Source organism: Pygocentrus nattereri, chromosome 7 (assembly GCF_015220715.1).
Source record: "Pygocentrus nattereri isolate fPygNat1 chromosome 7, fPygNat1.pri, whole genome shotgun sequence".
NCBI classification, from domain to species: Eukaryota; Metazoa; Chordata; class Actinopteri; order Characiformes; family Serrasalmidae; genus Pygocentrus; species Pygocentrus nattereri.
Window position 1 is genome coordinate 28,129,533 of NC_051217.1, and position 18,897 is coordinate 28,148,429.

Here is an 18,897-nt window from a genome sequence, read left to right on the forward strand (position 1 = left end):
TTCTTTTTCAGACAGACTGCAATTTGCCAAAACTAAGCTCAAGACTGGACTAAAAAGAATTTTCAATGCTGAGTCAGCTTTGTCACTGCAATTTAAGCCTAGGCTTAATCCAAGTCCAGAAAACCAGTCTATAACAATACGCCATGCTAAGAGCTTTTGTTTTGTTGCTTTTGTTTGTTGTCATACCAGCACAACACACACTAACACACTACCATCACGTCAGTGTTACTGCAGTGCTGAGTACCTGCTTTGTAAGGGTCCGTGGGGGTCCTCACCACAGAAGAATAGGGTAAAATTGGGCTAACAAAGTATGCAGAGAAACAGATGGACTATAGTCTGTAACAGTAGAACTACACACTGCACCTATATAGTAAGTGGAGCTGATACAATCAGCAAAAGAAACAAGGAGGTGGTCATAATATTATGCCTGATCGGTGTACATTTCTGCACAAACACATGTATGTTTGTACATATGCACATGTAAAATATCGGATAACAGACATCTACTTAGTCCTAAAATTCCCCTATCTGTGCATCCCTAGTGTAAAACTAGCCTGATATAGATTCAAGATATAGATTTAGATTCATATCATGATATAGATTTAGGCTCATATTATTTAATTTACCCCTACAAGGAGGGAAAAAGCATGACAAAGGAAGAAGGAGGGACAGAGAGAAGAGAGGTAGATGAAGAGAAAGAGGGAGGAGACAGGGAAAAGAGATGAAAGAACAGGCATGGGAACATAAAAGTGAAGGATAGACAGGGAGGTGAAGAGGTTGAGAGGTGGGGAGGGAAATGTGATTTATGAAACTGAATACACCAGCTGCCAGAGGTCATTGATGTGGTGCTGCAATTCATCTTTACAAACACATACACATACAAGACCTCATACTCTCTCAGGTGTGAACATTTGCACACATCCCACAAACACACACACGCACAAAATGTCACTACACACTCCTTACACACCAGAACATCATAATATACTCCTGTTATACTCTACCTTCTCCACTAAACAGACCCATCTCATTAGTGCGCGCACACACACACACATATACATACATACACACACACACACACACACACACACACACACACACACACATATACATATACAAGCACAAAAAAGCCAAAAACATCTCTTATTACTCAAACACCATCTATGATTATGTACATTAGGGCTGGGCAATGTGACAAAAATATAATACCGTGAGACATGAGGACAGTTTTATATCACAATACTTTGTTTTTCTGATGTTTGGTAAGCTAAACAGACACCATGAAACAGCAGTACAATGAGTGTGTAGACAACATGTGTGTAGACAACACATGCCACAACAAATGCCATATTTAAATGAATTCCTTGTAAAGGATGTTTACTTATTTTCAATTAGAAAATCAGCAAAAAAAATGTAATTCAAACTTCCACATACAACTGTATAAAGCAATTCATTGTCAGCTAAATTTTTAATGATTGTGACAGACCTGGCAGTTGGTCAGTGTTGTGAAAGTACTGACAACACCCATGATATGCTCAGAGACTTACTGTGAAGTACTTTATCATAAGGACATCATATCATCATTTTGCCCACCCTTAATGTGCACACACACTTCAGTGGTGAGAGGAATACACAAAATAAAGGAATATGTCAGCTTAATTTTCCAGGCAATTTTACAGTTATGCACATTACCTCTCCTCTACAGCCTCATCCTCCTCATCCTCATCAAGCTCCACCTCCTCGTCTTCCTCTTCATCCTCCTCCTGAGAGGGAGAAGCAGGTGGGGCCAGCTCCTCAGGGCGAGTAGAGGGGCAACAGACGTACTCAGTGCCGTGGAACTTATCGATGCCACAGGGCAGCAGCATGCCATAGCTGTGCAGCACCATGCTTCCCTTCGAACAGGCCTAAATGAGAACATAGATGAGGTGGGGAGAAAAAAAACAACCTTAAATTACAAAATACTTGACCCTGGAACACAACATTTATGGGGCAGTCTTCTGGTAAGTGTGGGGGGTAGTCACCAGAAATAAAATTGCATGCATTACCTTGGTTGATTTTACATTTGCAGATAACACTGAAATTGGGTGATGAGGTAAAAATGTAACATAATATGAATCATAAAAGCATAATGATACTTGAAGACATTTTTCAGTGTACAATACATACTGAAAAAATGAATTCAAGTTTTGCAAATAATTTGTAATGGACAAAATGCACAAGCAATACAAGAAAAAAAGAGCTATGACTTTCATGAAGCAAAAACAAACTGTTTAATAAAGAACAAGAGGGAAAATCAAACAACTTGTAAATGGTTAGTAAAATATAAATGAAATGAATAAAACAAAAGAATGAACTCAGCTACTTGTTACAATGCTGTTTAAGCAGTTATTATCCTCTAGCTGTTCATATTTACAGGCTCTCTATATTTAATCTAACATTTGCTTGTTTCATAATACATTCAGTTGGAAGAGCATCAGAACGACATAATGGTTATGATAAAATACCGTCATATTGCCCAACCATAATTGAAATGTCTCAATATATGATGGTACTGAGAATTAGCAAACACTGAGATCTGTAATAGCAAATAATAAGGACTCATAAAAAAAATCATAAGTATCGGCAGACAATTGCTTGACAGGTTTTTAGATTTTACTTGTTTCAAATCGATATTTGGGCTGCTGTGCTAAAATGTCAGCACTGTATTCATTTTACTGCACTTGCAACCCTCCAGAAATAAACAACATTAAGTAATATTTCTCCAAAATGCTAATCCAGGTAGATTTGGCCTCAATTTCAATTTCATAGTTTTTAAATGTTTTTTGTATCGGCATCTATTTATGAACATGCTCTGCTCAAAGACCCATTTTCTAGAGGGGTTGTGCAGTGGTTCAAGACATTTTGAATGTTGGCTCTGTTCTACAGTGATTTGGGAAGACAGGACATAGAATAAGAAATAGAAAAAAGAAAGGAGTGTTTGCAAGCCTAAAAAAAAAGTAATGAAGATGGATCTTAAAAGGTCTAGATACACTCACTGAGACTGAACAAAAAGAAGGAAAAAGAAGAAAAACGTGGCAGTCATGAATGCGGCAAATTAATGTTTTATCTTAAACTTCTGCCACTCCAACATCCAAAAGCAATTTTATATATATATATATATATATATATATATATATATATATATATATATATATATATATATATGAATACTTGATTTGATGCATAGTCAGCTGGGCCAGAAGCAAAAATGGACACTTACACAATCATTATTTGGAATGACTAGCTAAGACACTTTAGATCTGAAGGTGAACAAACTGCTTTTTCATAAGGGTTCGCTTATAAAGGTAAGCTATTGCTGCTAGCTAAATTAAAATTTAGGTTACAGAAGGTCTATATTTTTAAAGTACTTAGCAAGTCGCATCTAGTGTACTTATCCTATTAAGATCAATGCAAGAAAGTGCTTATTTCTGCTATTTTATCTACTTTTTCTAAATGCTGTTGTTCCATTTCTTTCGTATGTAAAGAGCATGATCAAACAAAGCTGAAATGTGATAATTTAGTTTTTGTCACAAACAATCTTTGTAGAAAAAGATATACATAAGAATAAGAATTAAAATTAGACATTAGTTGTGCTATATTGTTACTCTGATTAAACAAACCAGTAACAAGTGCATAAAGTACAGATTGGTACTCTAAATGAAAAAAATCCAACAAGATCGACCATCTTGAGCACATTTCATGCAATGATAGAAAACATTTTAGCACACAGAATACTCCAGTTCTCTATGCTGAAACTGATCAAATGGTTTTACAGCTGCCAACAGGGACCTGCACATGACAACCCAACTGGGGTGGAATGGTTCTCATTTGTTTTTGGGACCATCAAGTGGTTGATGCCCTCGCAAAAATGTATGATTTTAAAGGCCAAATAGCCTTGTTCGCTCAATGTTGAAATTTAAGACCTGGTGAGAACACATTTCGAAATAAGTAAACAGGCAAGGTTTAACAATATCAAATGACTAACTTCTTTAAGCCTGTGGTTGCTCAGTTTATGAACCTCAAAGAAATCCAGTGAATGCAACGTCCATAATACCAGACACATGCCATACACCCATAATATTGTTTAATCTTAACTTTACATAAATGTTGCTTAACATGTTGTGGAAAAAATGAGGGTTAGCACTAGGTGGAACGCCTAAAAGGTTTTATAAGGTGTATGTGTCTCACTGTGTCACTGATCAAATTATGTTAAAATCTACAAATAAAGTGACAGATAACAGCAAAACTTGCTACATGCATGCAGACTCTAGCATGGAAATACATTAATTTAGTCAACAGTCTGAGTGAGAGACAGATGTCTACACATAGAGTGAGAGAACAAGCAGAGACTTATCCTGTAGCAGCTCCAAAGGGCATTTAGCCTGCAGTGCAGGTTACAGAGTTTTGTGTGTGTGTGTGTGTGTGTGTGTGTGTGTGTGTGTGTGTGTGTGTGTGTGTGTATAAAGTGGAAGAGGGCTGTGGATTAGCAGCATTACAGCCCTGCTGCTAATCTGATTATCAGGGTGAAATGTGAGGACTTGAACATCTACTGCGACTAAGAAAGAGGGAGGGAGGAGGGAAAAACACAGTTTGAGAGTAAGAAGGCATGTAAAGAGTCTAGAAATATAAAAAAGAAAGAATAAACAAAGCAAAAGCATTGGATGATCTATTCACAAGAAGAATAATAGAGAATGAAAACAAAGAACAACAATCGACAGGCCATCAATGATGCTCCTTGTCTATTCCACTGTACCTAAGCAGGAAAGGGAAGGCCGAGTGTGTGTATTTGGAGGTTACAGAAGGTTTGGCTTACCTCCTTGGCTACTCCGTGCCACTGCTGATGACTGACGCACATGTCCATGCGCTCCTTATGGAAGAACTTGCACTTCTCTGGGACCAGTAGGACATCGCTCACAAATTCTCCAACTGCAAATATACAACCACACACAGTCAGGCATCAACAAGGAGTCAGTGTTAAAATTCAATATGACACTATTTTCCAAATACATCACATGACAATTATATTTTATTTTGCATGAATGAAGTTAATGAATAAAAAGGAAGGGAAGTCAAAAGAAAATAAGTGGAACAGAAAACTGGTTTCCAAAACTGGAGTTAAAAAATACAGTTGGTCTAAAACGTGTAGCTGCCAAAAAACTGTTAGAGAGAAAAGCAAAATTAACAATTCAAACCAAGAAGCTGCTACAGTTCTCAGAACAATGGAGCCCTGACCTCAACATTAGTGAACATGAATGTGATTGTTTGGATTGCCAGAAAAAACAAACAAAACTTTTAAAAAAAGCAAATTCTCCCACTAACAACCATTATCAAATTAAATAGCAGTTAAACATTCCGTGCCACACACAGATTTACCAGTTGGTCCACCAGGCTTTTGCCCAATCAGAACGTTGAGATTAAACAAAAATATTATGCTCTTTCCAGAATTCTTGTTTTTTACTGAGCAGAATGACTCATTGTTTATCAATTTAGTGAAAACATGTTTGTAAATATTTCATTACAGCTGTATTTGAGATCTGAGTGTATTAGCTGTGGCAGTCACACAGCTGCACCTATCACACTCCACAGAATGAAACAAAACAGAAAGCAGAAAGTTTACTTAAAACCCACCAGAATCTGAGACTTACCCATAATGTGTCTGAACATAAACATCCTGATGTGCAAGTAACCATAGTGTAAAAGACACCACCCATTTAAAATAACATTTGTTCATCTAACAACGTCCATCACCTCTTATCACTAATGCCCCACTGCCCTTGTGAAATCAGTCTTTCAGTTAATAGTTATCAGTTATAGAGATCTCTTTTTGTGATATTACATGCTAACTTGTCCTGCTTCAGGTTTAAAATAATCAGCATCATAACCAGAGGAGTCAAAATTACACACTTCCTTAAGTATAAGTACAACCCCAATTCCAATGAAGTTGGGACGTTGTGTAAAACATAAATAAGAATACGATGATTCACAAATCCTTTTCAACCTATATTCAATTGAATACATTACAAAGACAAGATATTTAATGTTCAAATGGATAAACTTTAGTGTTTTTTGCAAATATTCATTCATTTTGAATTTGATGCCTGCAAAACGTTCCAAAGAAGTTGGGACAGGGGCATGTTTACCACTGTGTTACATCATCATAAACAAGTTACTCATGCCATGGGCACTAACACATCCCCACACCATCAGAGATGCTGGCTTTTGAACTTTGCGCTGATAACAATCCGGACAGTCCTTTTCCTCTTTGGCCCAGAGGACACAACGTCCAAAAACAATCTGAAATGTGGACTAGTCAGACACAGGACACTATCTCAGATGAGCTCGGGCCCAGAGAAGCCGGAGGCGTTTCTGGGTGTTGTTGATATATGGCTTTCACTTTGCATGGCAGAGTTTTAACTTGTACTTGTAGATGGAGCGACAAACTGTGTTCACTGACAGTAGTTTTCTGAAGTGTTCCTGAGCCCATGTGGTAATATCCATTACAGAATGATGTGGGTTTTTAATGCAGTGCCGCCTGAGGGATCGAAGGTCACAGGCTTTCAGTGATGGTTTTCTGTCTTGCCGCTTACTTGCAGAGATTTCTCCAGATTATTTGAATCTTTTGATGATATTATGGACTGTGGATGATTAAATCACTAAATTCCTTGCAACTGCACGTTGTGAAACGTTCTTAAACTGTTGGACTATTTGCTCACACAGTTGTTCACAAAGTGGTGAACCTCGCCCCATCCTTACTTGTGAACGACTGAGTCTTTCAGGGATGCTCCCTTTATAGCTAATCATGACACTCACCTGTTTCCAATTAACCTGCTCACCTGTGGAATGTTCCAAACAGGTGTTTTTGGAACATGTTACAGGCATCAAATTCAAAATAAGTGAATATTTGCATAAAACAATAAAGTTTATCTGTTTGAACATTAAATATATTGTCTTTGTAGTGTATTCAATTGAATATAGGTTGAAAATGATTTGCAAATAATCATATTCTGTTTTTATTTGTTTTGGGGGTTGTACTAGTAATCCAGAAAAAAGAAATACTCAAGAAAAAGTTAAAGTATGACACTGATGTTTTACCAAAGTAGAAGTATAAAAGTACATGTTGATAAATGTACTTAAAGTTAAAAAGAAAATTAGGTATTTCTTTAAAAATCATCAATTAAATTTTTAAATAGGATATCTTTCTACTAAGAATTAGAGGTATGCATTCATCAAACTGAGCATACATAATCGTCTACTAGAACTGCATGCATCATCTACAAAAATCCACACATTTAGAGCACCCAAATATGTTTGTTTGATTTCCTTTATGAGAATTGATACTGCTGGAATCTCTACTAAGAAAAAAAAACATTTCTAATTCAGCAGTCAATACTGAGTACCAGATCGAACAAATCTTTTAACTAAGACCGGGATTGGACTGGAAATTGTTTTCAGACCTGGGGTTACACACAAATACACACACACACACCAAATGCGTTAATGTCCTGCAATGCCATTACATCAGGCTGTAGGCTGCTCCTAACAGCTAGTCATCACTCTGCATATTAAAACACTTGCCCCCAAAAAGTTTCACTATAAAGCATGCTCACCACAAACACAACTTCTCAGAGAAGATGACAAAACTAGGAGCTGAGAGGTACAATGTTACCTGCAAAGCTAAAGATGTACAAGCTTAAAACCTAATCGTTATTGAAGCCAAAATCACAGGTTACTGCCACAGTGGGCAAACCCAAATTAAGACGACATGAAAGCCACGGTGGGCATGAAACATGTTTATGGTCCATTTCTGCACTGTAATGTCCATACAGGCATCTGAACATATTCACTATATCAGTTATGGTGAATTCATCTAATCTCTATCCACTGTACAAGTCTAAATTACAGTACTGGGGCTGTATATCACTTGAGATGGGGAATGCCAAAATTACTACAGATACATATTAGGGTGTGATATTTACAGCTTGAGCAATCTTGTGCTGCAATTTATTCATTTACTTGCAGTAACTGATCTGAAACTCTACCGGCATAAATTCCACTTCGGCACTGAGTAAGGTCATGGCTAAATGGAGGTTACATTGTAAAAAAATTTAACTTTTCAGCTTGAAAAGTAAGTAACCAAGTTAACTTGAAATGTTGAGTTCACTATTTGTTTACAGTGCAAAAACTACTATTAACTCAAGAGACAGATGTTTCTTTCCATATGTGCATGGCTCAGCTGTTGAGGTAAATTGATAAGATTAGTGTGTTTGTATGTTTGTATCTGGTGTATCTGTAAAACTAACATCTTAGAAAGAAAGCCAACAGGTTCATCCACGACTACTGCTTTTCCTTCTGGCATTACAGATTTTGTCATAAGCATTTTACTTCTGCTTGTCAACCTACACCTCTGTCATGTTATGTTCTGGTATTGCCAGCATCGATACCAGTACTGCGTTTGAGTGCCAGTATTCCACTGACACCAGTATTGGTATAGCACTACACTAAATACTGAAAAATCTCAGAGTTGTTGGATCTTCTGTGCAATGGACGCCTCATTCTTAATGTCCATTTTGGAAATTAAATAATTGTATAGCGGTCTCAGACTTTTGCATAGTACTGTAGCTTGTATTGAAAGGACTTGTTTTGTATTTTATACGGGAGTGACAACAGGGTCACAGCTGTTCTCATTACCTCTCAAGAGATTGCCAAGACTTAATGTTAAATAAACAAACAAACAAACAAACAAACAAACAAACAAATCATCAATACTGTTGCATAACACCAACATCTGTGTATTGGTATAGATACACTGCCCAGCACTACTTGAACAGCAAAACAATCCAGCTACGACCACTTTTCAAGATCTAGGCACAGAACCAAATCTCAATAAAACAAAATTAATAAAAAACATAAAAAACTGCACAACTCAATAACTCATCCCCAAATGGTTCTTTGCATTTCATTATGATGGGATTACCAATAGGGCAAGTGCCACTTGAACATCTGCTCAAATCACCCAGAGACAGAGCATGGATCTGACTCACACACACAGTTCCACTCCACTTCAGCCGACAAGGCACAACAACAGCTTTTACAGCACCAGCAGATTTTTATTAATTTCCCTGCAGAGAGTTATGCAGGAGATTTACAGAAGAAATATATTTTATCTGTAAAAATGGGCTGAGTCAGTGGGTGAGCAGTAAGATGCACAAGCAGCACTGAAGACGTTCAGATGCTATCAAGTACTTGGGATACTCCTATTGACCATATGGTGGAAGGTCATTACAGTAAGACTGACCTCAAGACAGATGGAATGGCAATGGGGTCACTAATTCGACCAGAGAAGCAGGGCGGAGGTATAAACAGAGATTGTGACTTTCAGTTAGCGTTGCACAATGTACTGAAACTTCAGTGCTTTTTCAATACAATAGTATGCTATTGATATTTGATGTTTTATTCTGCTCACAGTAAAAACTAATTATTTTACAACCCATTTAAACATATCATGGTAAATGTTAGGCTATATTGTATTACATTGTCTCACTGTTGTCATTTCTGCTAACGCTGAACAGGGCCTTGTTTAAAGTATTTAGTTAAGTATTTGATTGACTTAACGTTTGAAGAGTTTTGTAGTGACGAAAAATAAAAAAAATGCATATAAACTATGCTGTAGTGATTTCAGTATTTTTCTGTGGATAATCCTATAAACACTCTGTATTCAGATGAAAAGTGTTTTATTTTATTTATTTATTTATTTTTCCATATCATTGTTTAGGTATTGAGCATTACTCTTAGTAACAATATCAAAGTAATATTTCTGGTATTGCGACAACCCTCTCTGTGTCTTACTAAGCATATGAAATGACTGGCAGCCTCTGGTAAAAATGAGTTTCCCAATCTTTCGCAATTTGCAATCCACACTAATGACCACAAAAGCTTCTGTTGCTCACAAGAGGTTTTAACAGACCTGACTAGTTTTTCTGTCTGAGTTCTGGCTTAATTCGATTTTTATGTATACATATGTATGTACACACACACACACACACACACACACACACACACACACACACACACACACAATATATATAGTGTGTGTGTCTATACATATTATATATATATATATATATATATATATATATATATATATATATATATATATATATATATATAGACATAGACACACACACAATGATATTATGTACTGTAGATGATGAAATCCCTAAATTCCTTGCAATTGCACATTGAGAAACGTTGTTCTTAAACTTTTGGACACACAGTTGTTCACAAAGTGGTGAACCTCGCCCCGTCCTTGCTTGTGATAGACTGAGCCTTTCAGGGATGCTCCCTTTATACCCAATCATGACACCCACCTGTTTCCAATTAACCTGCTCACCTGTGGAATGTTCCAAACTGGTGTTTTTTTAGCATTCCTCAACTTTCCCAGTCTTTTGTTGCCCCTGTCCCAACTTCTTTGGAACGTGTTGCAGGCATCAAATTCAAAATGAGTGAATATTTGCAAAAAACAATAAAGTTGATCTGTTTGAACATTAAATATCTTGTCTTTGTAGTGTATTCAACTGAATGTAGGTTGAAAAGGATTTGCAAATCATCGTATTCTGCTTTTTGTGTTTTACACGTCCCAACTTCATTGGAATTGGGGTTGTGTACACACACACACACACACACACACACACATACACATATATATATATATATAGACGCACACATGTATATGTATATATATTCATTACGTTTAGTCGCCAAGTGACAGTATAAATAGTTTGGCTTAAAAGCTTCATTTGTAAAGGCATCTGCGCATACAACACAGAATGTTCTCCTTGAACATGAAACCTAAAATAGGTACTCAATGTTGTTTTTTTTCTTCATTTCGGTTTAGACTTGCTTTTTTCAGATTATTTTGTGATATGGTGGCCACTTCACTTGCAGATGGCCAAACCTCAGGATCTCGGAATTCTGAAAGACCGTGATTTTAACATGGTGGATGAATTCCATATGATTGAAATGTTAAGTGTTATACATTGACTTGCACTGAAAATAAAGACAAAACTAGCTAGCATGTTGTGAGAACAATCAATGAGCTGGGTAAAAAGGTCTTATTTTTGCTAAAAAATACCAGAACAATATTTTACATTACCTTTGCAGTTTGAAAGCTATAACCAGTGGTTTATCTCCACAAAAGGGGTGGCTTTTCCCTCTTCTGCTTTTAGCAACAAGCCAATTGTTGACTTCCTGTAATACATCCTCCATGTTCAGCAAACATTCTGTTCCATTTGGATTTTAGCCAGTTAATTTTCACCTCCTTCTCTTATTATAATGGCCCTCCACAGTACACTGGGGTTCAATTCTGCATTGGTCAAGCACACCACTATACTAAAAAGAATCCTTGGGCAAGATCCTCAATGCTATATTCATCTAGCTCTGTAACAAACTGTAGGTGGCTCTACCAAATGCCATAAATGTAATGTAAAAGTAGTGAGAAATTGGATGGACAGAAAAAATGGAAAAGAGAGAAAAGCAGAGAAAGGGGGAAAAAAGCACAGGGATAGAGAGGTTGAAACATGTACTATGAAGAGAGTTCACCAAAGGAGAAGACTGCAAGCATTCAGAAACTGCTCATTTGGTGCTCACCACAAAACAGGCCAAAACAACACAGGAGAAAGGGAGAGAGAAGAGAGTGATTGAGCAAGAGAGGCAGAAAGGCAGTGTTTTGGAAAATGAGAAGGTTGGAGGAAAGGAAGAGGCTGAAAATAGCAGAGGACACAGCTGTTCTTTAACCCACTGCCCCCTACACACACCACATACACACACACCTACCATACCTCACCCTCCAAGCACACTCAACAGGACACAGCAATAAAACTTTACATAATCTAAAAAAAAAATAAATAAATAAATAAAATAAAATAAAATAAAATTTGCCATTCTTACTGGCTGGAACTGTGATTTAACAGAGAAAATGTGAACAGTTCAGCCCCATTCAGTTCTTATTAAAATAAAACAGCCACACACACACACTTACAGTAAAATGTTTTGGATTTGTAAAAACAAGTTGTACAGTCTACAAAATAATGACTGGCCTTTCTATTCTAAAGCACTTGTGTCTTCACAGTGACACAAACTCTGGTCACAAAATCAGAATGACTCAACAACAGCATTATTCCTTATACCACACTCAGAACAATGCTGACACAGTTAACAAAAGCTTAGATTGATGTTGTTCCAGCCTCTCCTGCCTCCCTTCAGTACAGCATAGCACATTGTAGTGAAAGCACAATAGGTAATGCGTAGGACCCCATTTCATTCATAGTTTGGGTTTATGAGCTTATTAATCATGTCTACAGAATTTGTATGGCACAAAAATACAAATAACACAGGTTATACAATTTTAACCTTTTATCATTTTAACTTCAAATAGCTTCAAAAACCTTTTTTCCGGAGCATAACATTTTAATATCCTTTTGCAATAGCACTTCACAAAACTGAAGGTATTCAATCTCAAAATTATCTGTTTGATCATATGTTTCAACCATAGAGTATGACAAATTAATTATATGAGGTCTTTTTTATGGATGGAGACACACTGGTTCATTGTGCCTCATGCAGATAATGGCCTAAAGACTGTTCTAGATCATCACCATGATGAGACACAGTAGAGCTATCTGAGCCACAGCAGTGCAATTGTGGCCTAAAAAGGAGAATGGAGGAACTTAGTGTATTGTTAGAAAGGCTCACGTTAGGTCTCTGCAGAGCCTTTAGTCTACAACGTGTTAAACGGAAGGTTCTGGAGACCCACTCTGTTCCAGAGCCAGCCGCAGTGGGATGATGAATGGGCAAGCACAGGAGAACGGTTTTCTCTCTTTTTCTCTCTCTGGGCAAACAGCCACCTGGAGCACCACTTAGACAGCAACAGCTACACAATGTTACCAATGTGGCTGAGTCAGAGGAGAAAAGAAAGAAGGAGAGACAGATTAGAGCAAAAAAAATATGAAGATAGAGACAATCAGAGAGAAAGGAAGACAAAACAGAGACAGTCTGTCTTCTGCTCTTCTCCAACTGGCTGAGTCAGGCTCTACAATAGTGCACACAGTCACCCAGCCAGACATCACCAACGATTCACTAAGATATCATTTTTATTGCCATTTTAAAAATCTGTGCGACATTCAGCATTGTGATACACTATGTGATTGTGATATTTTGCAATTTATTAGACACTTGTGACTGCATTTGCACAAAATAATTATTTAGTCTCTAATAAAATGCACAAATTCCTCATCACTCTTCAAACCTTTTTCTAGGCAAAACAAAACTGTAAAGTAGACAAAGCAACATTCCAATAACTTCCTTAAACATTTACATTTTAAGCAAGGTCATTAGTAGAGGCTGATTTATAGAGTTAGGCAAAGGTAATGTTAGGAGTCTTGCCCAAGGACTCAATATCTTCTTGACTCCTATAAGCCTACCAATGGGCTTAATAGAGAATAGCATTGATTTTTGTTTTTTTATTCTAATATCACCTGACTCTAAGGAAGTCAATTATTAAGATGTAAACAAATAGTCATTCAGAGTGGTTTGATGCAAACTGCTCTAGTTTAGAGAAACTTCACAAGACAGAAATTTTCTAGGAACTAGAAATCTGAAGAGTTTATTGCCTCTAAAAGAAACACCACAAAAGGTTATGTACTTTTTAAAATTCATTAATGTTGGAGAGAAACATGTAGGGCAGAGGTCACTAATAGGTGGACCGCAGTCTGGGTCCGGACCCAGACGTTGTCCTATGTGGACCTAGACCTATAACCGAAAAACTATGGAGAATTATGTAATTTCAACAGGCTGGTCCTATTTTAATCGGCGAAACTTTTCTAGCTTTTACAGTACAGCTTTAGCAGCCTAGGAGACTAGACCAAGCACTGAGACTTGAGTGAGTGACGCACACACAGGGGAGTGACCACGCAGGAAACAGGAGTAGAAGAAAGTGAGCCAGAGGAAAGTTATTTCACATGGCATGCTCTAAAAAGAGAAAACTGACAAATGGTGTTAAACTTAACTTTTTTTTATTTGACATTAAGTTGTTGACTACACAAGGTGTTGATATACCTACTAGGCTACTTCAGTATACAGTATGACACTGAATTATGATGCAACCTAGACATTATGATGTTCCAGACCTTTGCTTGAAGACAGATTGTTAGCTAGACTTTGTTGTACACATAAACAAACCCTTTTTTCAAAAACCCTGTAGTAAAAGATTAATACTTGAGCTCTATCTGTTGAAGTAAATTTTTCATTCAAAATATCACAATGCTACGCTGTACTGATTTTGTTCCTCCTCTGATTACCACCTTCTTTCCTCTACTTTACCTCTCTCCTGGTAATTTCCCCTTTCTCTCCTTCCTCTCTCTTCTCTCTCACCTCTAAACAGGAATGACAGAATAGAGCAGAGGCAGCCCACTTGGGTGATGGCACAAGCTTGCACAGTGTTCCCCACATGCCCTGTGACGGTAGGCGGGTGGCAGCTTAGCAAAAATAGTCACCGGCTGGTTATTACATGACCAACTAATGGAAGCAGCAGTTCTGACTAATACAAATTCCCGAGAGAGAGAGAGAGAGAGAAAGAAAGAGAGAAAGAGAGAGACAGAGACAGAGAGAGAGACACAGAGAGAGAGAGAGAGAGAGAGAGAGAGAGAGAGAGAGAGAGAGAGAGAGAGAGAGAGAGAGAGAGAGAGAGAGAGAGAGAGAGAGATGCCCAAATGCAAATTAATGTAGAAAAGGTTTTCTAAAGCCAAAGCTTTGCATGCTTTCAACTGACTGTGTCTATTTAATCCTTTTTTTCTTCCACTGTTAAATCCTGTATAAAGAACATTATGTTGTGTTCCATGCTACATTCAGAATATTGCTCAGTTAACTGAAGACATGATTACAATGTTGTTAAATAATGCTACAGTGCTGGACATAAGACACTGTGCTGCAGGGTTTGGAATGCAGGGACACAGGGAGAATGGTTGTTTAGAAAAGTCAGAGAAAAATGATAATACACACCACTGGGACTCACACACTGCAAGAAAATACACCTCCAAACATTACCATTTTCTCCTTCTTTGTGGTACTGCTCACATTATACACTTAAATCCATTCCAGTGACATCAAGAGTCAATCCACTCTCCTTACATCAATTCTCCAAGACACCTTTAAGTCTCCAAAAGTAATGTTGGTCTTTCATCAGTTGCTGTTCATTCTGCTATTCTCTCCTATTTTCTCTTCACTGAGACTTTATTGTTGTGCTAATTAAAGAAAATGTCTGCTCTATTACATGACCATTTATCAATACAAAACAAAACACAAACCAAAGAATGCAGAATCTTCTTTGGCTTTGCTGCTGTTTTGTACCTGGAGTGATTATTATAGACAATGGATACTTTTCTCTAGTGCTAAATTACATCAGTTTTGTTTTCAGTTTAGTAGAATAATGAAATAAGCACGCTGGTGAGCTGCAGGGAAAATACAATCAAGGAAATCACCCCAAGACGTGTGTAGCCACCAATGTTAAAGGCTATTCTGAAATCAATCAGAGTTGCACCTACAGGAAGAAATGAGCCAGAACTTGCTAATGAATGGCTTATGAGCAAATATCAGCACTGGCCTTATTAGTCAGTTAGCAGCAGAGCTCTACTCCTGAGCACTGCTCATATCGTTCATGCAAGCACAAACACTGCCTTCATAGTCATACTATCTCACTTTCTTTCTCAACCATGTCTCCTCCACAGGGAAACATAGGGCAAAAAAAGAAAATGAAATAAAAGGCAAGAACAAAGTAAGAGAGAAAGACAGAATGTGTAGGAGTTTGCTTATGTTTCTGCTTGACTACTTCTCTAAGCCACTACCGCTATAGCATTCATTAGCGCTCTCTCTTGCTCTTCCTTTTGTGCATAGACTTTAAATTGAGCAAGAGAAGGAATACAAGCAAAAAAGGAAGACACAAAATGAAACAAGAGACAGAAAGTGTGTCTGTGTGTGTGCTTACTTCACTATTTTTTCATACCACTGCAACAGCTAAAACACAATACGCAGCAGCAAACTGTGATGCTCTGAAACCCAGACAGAGACTAAGCATTTTCTTAGTCTACTTTGCTCAAAGCCTCTCTGTGTCGTTGGACTGGGGGACAGCAGCCAGCAGCCCATTTCATCCCATTACAGCCTAGAGAGAAATGGGCCTCTCTAATTAAACAGCACTAGCAATAATACTGCTGAACCATAATGAGTTGTTAAGGGGCAGCCAGCATTAATAATCAGCAAAAGAAAGGTGAGACAAGTCAAGAATGATATGGGTTCAAGGTTTGACTGAAGTAGATAGGGTGAGGTTGGGAAAGTTTTGGACACATCGGGCCCCACCTTTGAGCGTTTTTTTGTAATTCCTCAGAATTAGGGGTGTGCGATATTGCCAAAAAATGATATCTCGATATTTTCTGTAATTTTGTGGATAACGATAATAGACGATATTTTGCATTATTTAAAAATTTGTTTAAAGCCTTTTTTATATATATATATATATATATATATATATATATATATATATATATATATATACATACATACATTCATTACAAGCTATTATATATTACATTATATTTAAATGTCATGTACTATTTAAAATATTGTTATTTGCATACAACAACAGCTTTGCTTTATGTTACTCAATGTACATAACATTTTCACGTTTGCACACACTACTGCAACAAAGTGTAACTTCAATTGCATTATATAAAAGTTACTCACCAATAGCAATATGTAGTCTGTGTCCAAAACATGGAAGCCTCTTCCATTTGTTTATCCGTAGTGCACTGACAACATTAGCCCCACTGTCTGTTGTCATGCACACCATGCGGTCTTCTCACAGCGACCAAGATGCCAGCGCATCTTGCAGACCTTGGGCAATTAACTCTCCTGTGTGATCTTCAGGAAAGTATGATGTTTGCAAACAGTAGCTTTGCAGGTGCCAAAATTCGTCGATGAAATGCGCTGTCAGTGAGAGGTATGGCTCAGACGTTCTGCTTGACCATAAATCCGCCGTGGTGGAAAAATGTGCGACGTCTTTTAGTTTATGCGCCAGAGTTTGGCGACATGAATCATACAGTTTGGGCAAAGCGGTTTGACTGAAATATTTTCGGCCAGGCAGTTTATATCTTGAATCTATAGTGTTTAAAAGTTGCTTAAAGCCATCTCGCTCAACTACTTGAATAGGCACCATGTCTTTTGCGATATAATATGTGACCGCGTCTGTTATCTCTTGCCACCTGCTGCCTTTTTTGTCGTAAGGCACTTTTTTATTTTTTATTTTTATTTTTTATTTTGTCGTAAGGCACTTTTTTTTTTATTAATTATATTTTTATGTGTGTGTGTTTTACCAGACACATTAGTTGTTTCAGGTTTGTCTATGACAGCGGGCTCCCGCAGCTTTTCATATTCCTCATAATCTTTGTGGTGGTTTGTTCGGAGATGATGGAACAGCTTAGTTGTCGAGCTTTTACGGCAACCGCTTTCTTACAAAGTTTGCAAATTGGTGTCTTTTGACCAATGTCAGTGTTTTCAAATCCAAACCATCTCCATGCGAGTGAAGATGATCCTCGCCTAGGAATTAAATCTAAGGCGGTAGATCGCGAGGCTGGCGCAGTGTCTTCACTCATGTTTAGCATTAGGCATTTATGCTAGCGCACAGTATGGACACTCTCAATGCGCACGCGCAGCAGCCGAGGCGCCCCCCCCCAGTCTGTAGCATACTCGATAACGTCATCTTACACATCGTTAGCGCGGCAATTAAGATATTATCGTAGACGATATATAATCGCACACCCCTACTCAGAATACTCCTTAAAGTTGCTTGAATCACTGAATCAAAATGGCAAATCAAATCGCTGTTTGCTCTGTAATTTAACAAACTGCACTTAATTTACCACAAAAAAACATCAATTGAACACATGTGCCGTTAGTTCAAAGATTCACACCCCTAGTAAATTTTAATCAGTTTTATTATTTTTCCCCAAGTATTTTCATTGATGGTAATGAAGTAAACATGATCCCCCTAGATATAGCCATATTAGGTTTTACAAATTTAGCCTGATGTAGCTATACAGCCTAAGTATAAGCACAAAATCACAGTGAACAGGCTCCTTATACTCAGCCTAGTTTCTACGGTAACTCCAAATAATATGGCAAAAGTCATTACTGAGAACAATTAGACAAAAACACACATCCCTGAGATTTCACGACATTGGCAGCCAAAGGGTGTTTATATGAGTGAACGTGTCTTGCTAAATGTTGCCTAAAGGCGCACTCTCCTCATGACCCTGTCAGTCCATCACCCATGGCATCAGATGGCAGGAGCCAACAGCTGCAGTGTCAGCTTCTCTCACACACACACACACACACACACACACACACACACACACACACACACACACACACACACACACACACACACACCTACAAAAAAAAAAAAACCATAGCCATTTCATGAAGCCCCCAACTGTCAGCCCATTTCACAGTCCAGCGCCGACGCTAATGGCTTTTTCAGCCTGCAAAGTGCCACAACTCAATCAGCCAACGCCAGGGTGAGGGACTGGCAGGCAGAGGAGACGAAAGAGGAGAGCATGCCAGCTCTACCACCAGGAAGAGATGAGATAATGTTATTTTTACCATGTGAATAAATGCAAATGGAAAGCAAGGTTGGAACTATTTAATGTTATAAGACTAAATAATTACACAAGGGATGTGATCTATTTCGCATAGCAGTGCAATTGACCTACCCATGCTCCAAACTACCAGTGTATTCTTTCAACTGTTATGAGC

General features: G+C 37.7%; 1 protein-coding gene across 5 annotated transcripts in view; it reads right to left on the reverse strand.

Annotated features, from left to right (window-relative positions):
- The window catches only part of aplp2 (amyloid beta (A4) precursor-like protein 2), a 95,635-nt gene that overhangs the window by 26,775 nt on the left and 49,963 nt on the right, over window positions 1–18,897 (reverse strand). For all 5 annotated transcript variants that reach the window (XM_017722559.2, XM_017722560.1, XM_037539709.1 and 2 more), the window contains exons 4-5: window positions 4,853–4,965; window positions 1,693–1,904 (exon numbers count right to left, since the gene is read on the reverse strand). In XM_017722559.2, coding sequence (XP_017578048.1) covers window positions 1,693–1,904; window positions 4,853–4,965 — 325 coding nt within the window. The remainder of the gene's footprint in view (window positions 1–1,692; window positions 1,905–4,852; window positions 4,966–18,897) is intronic.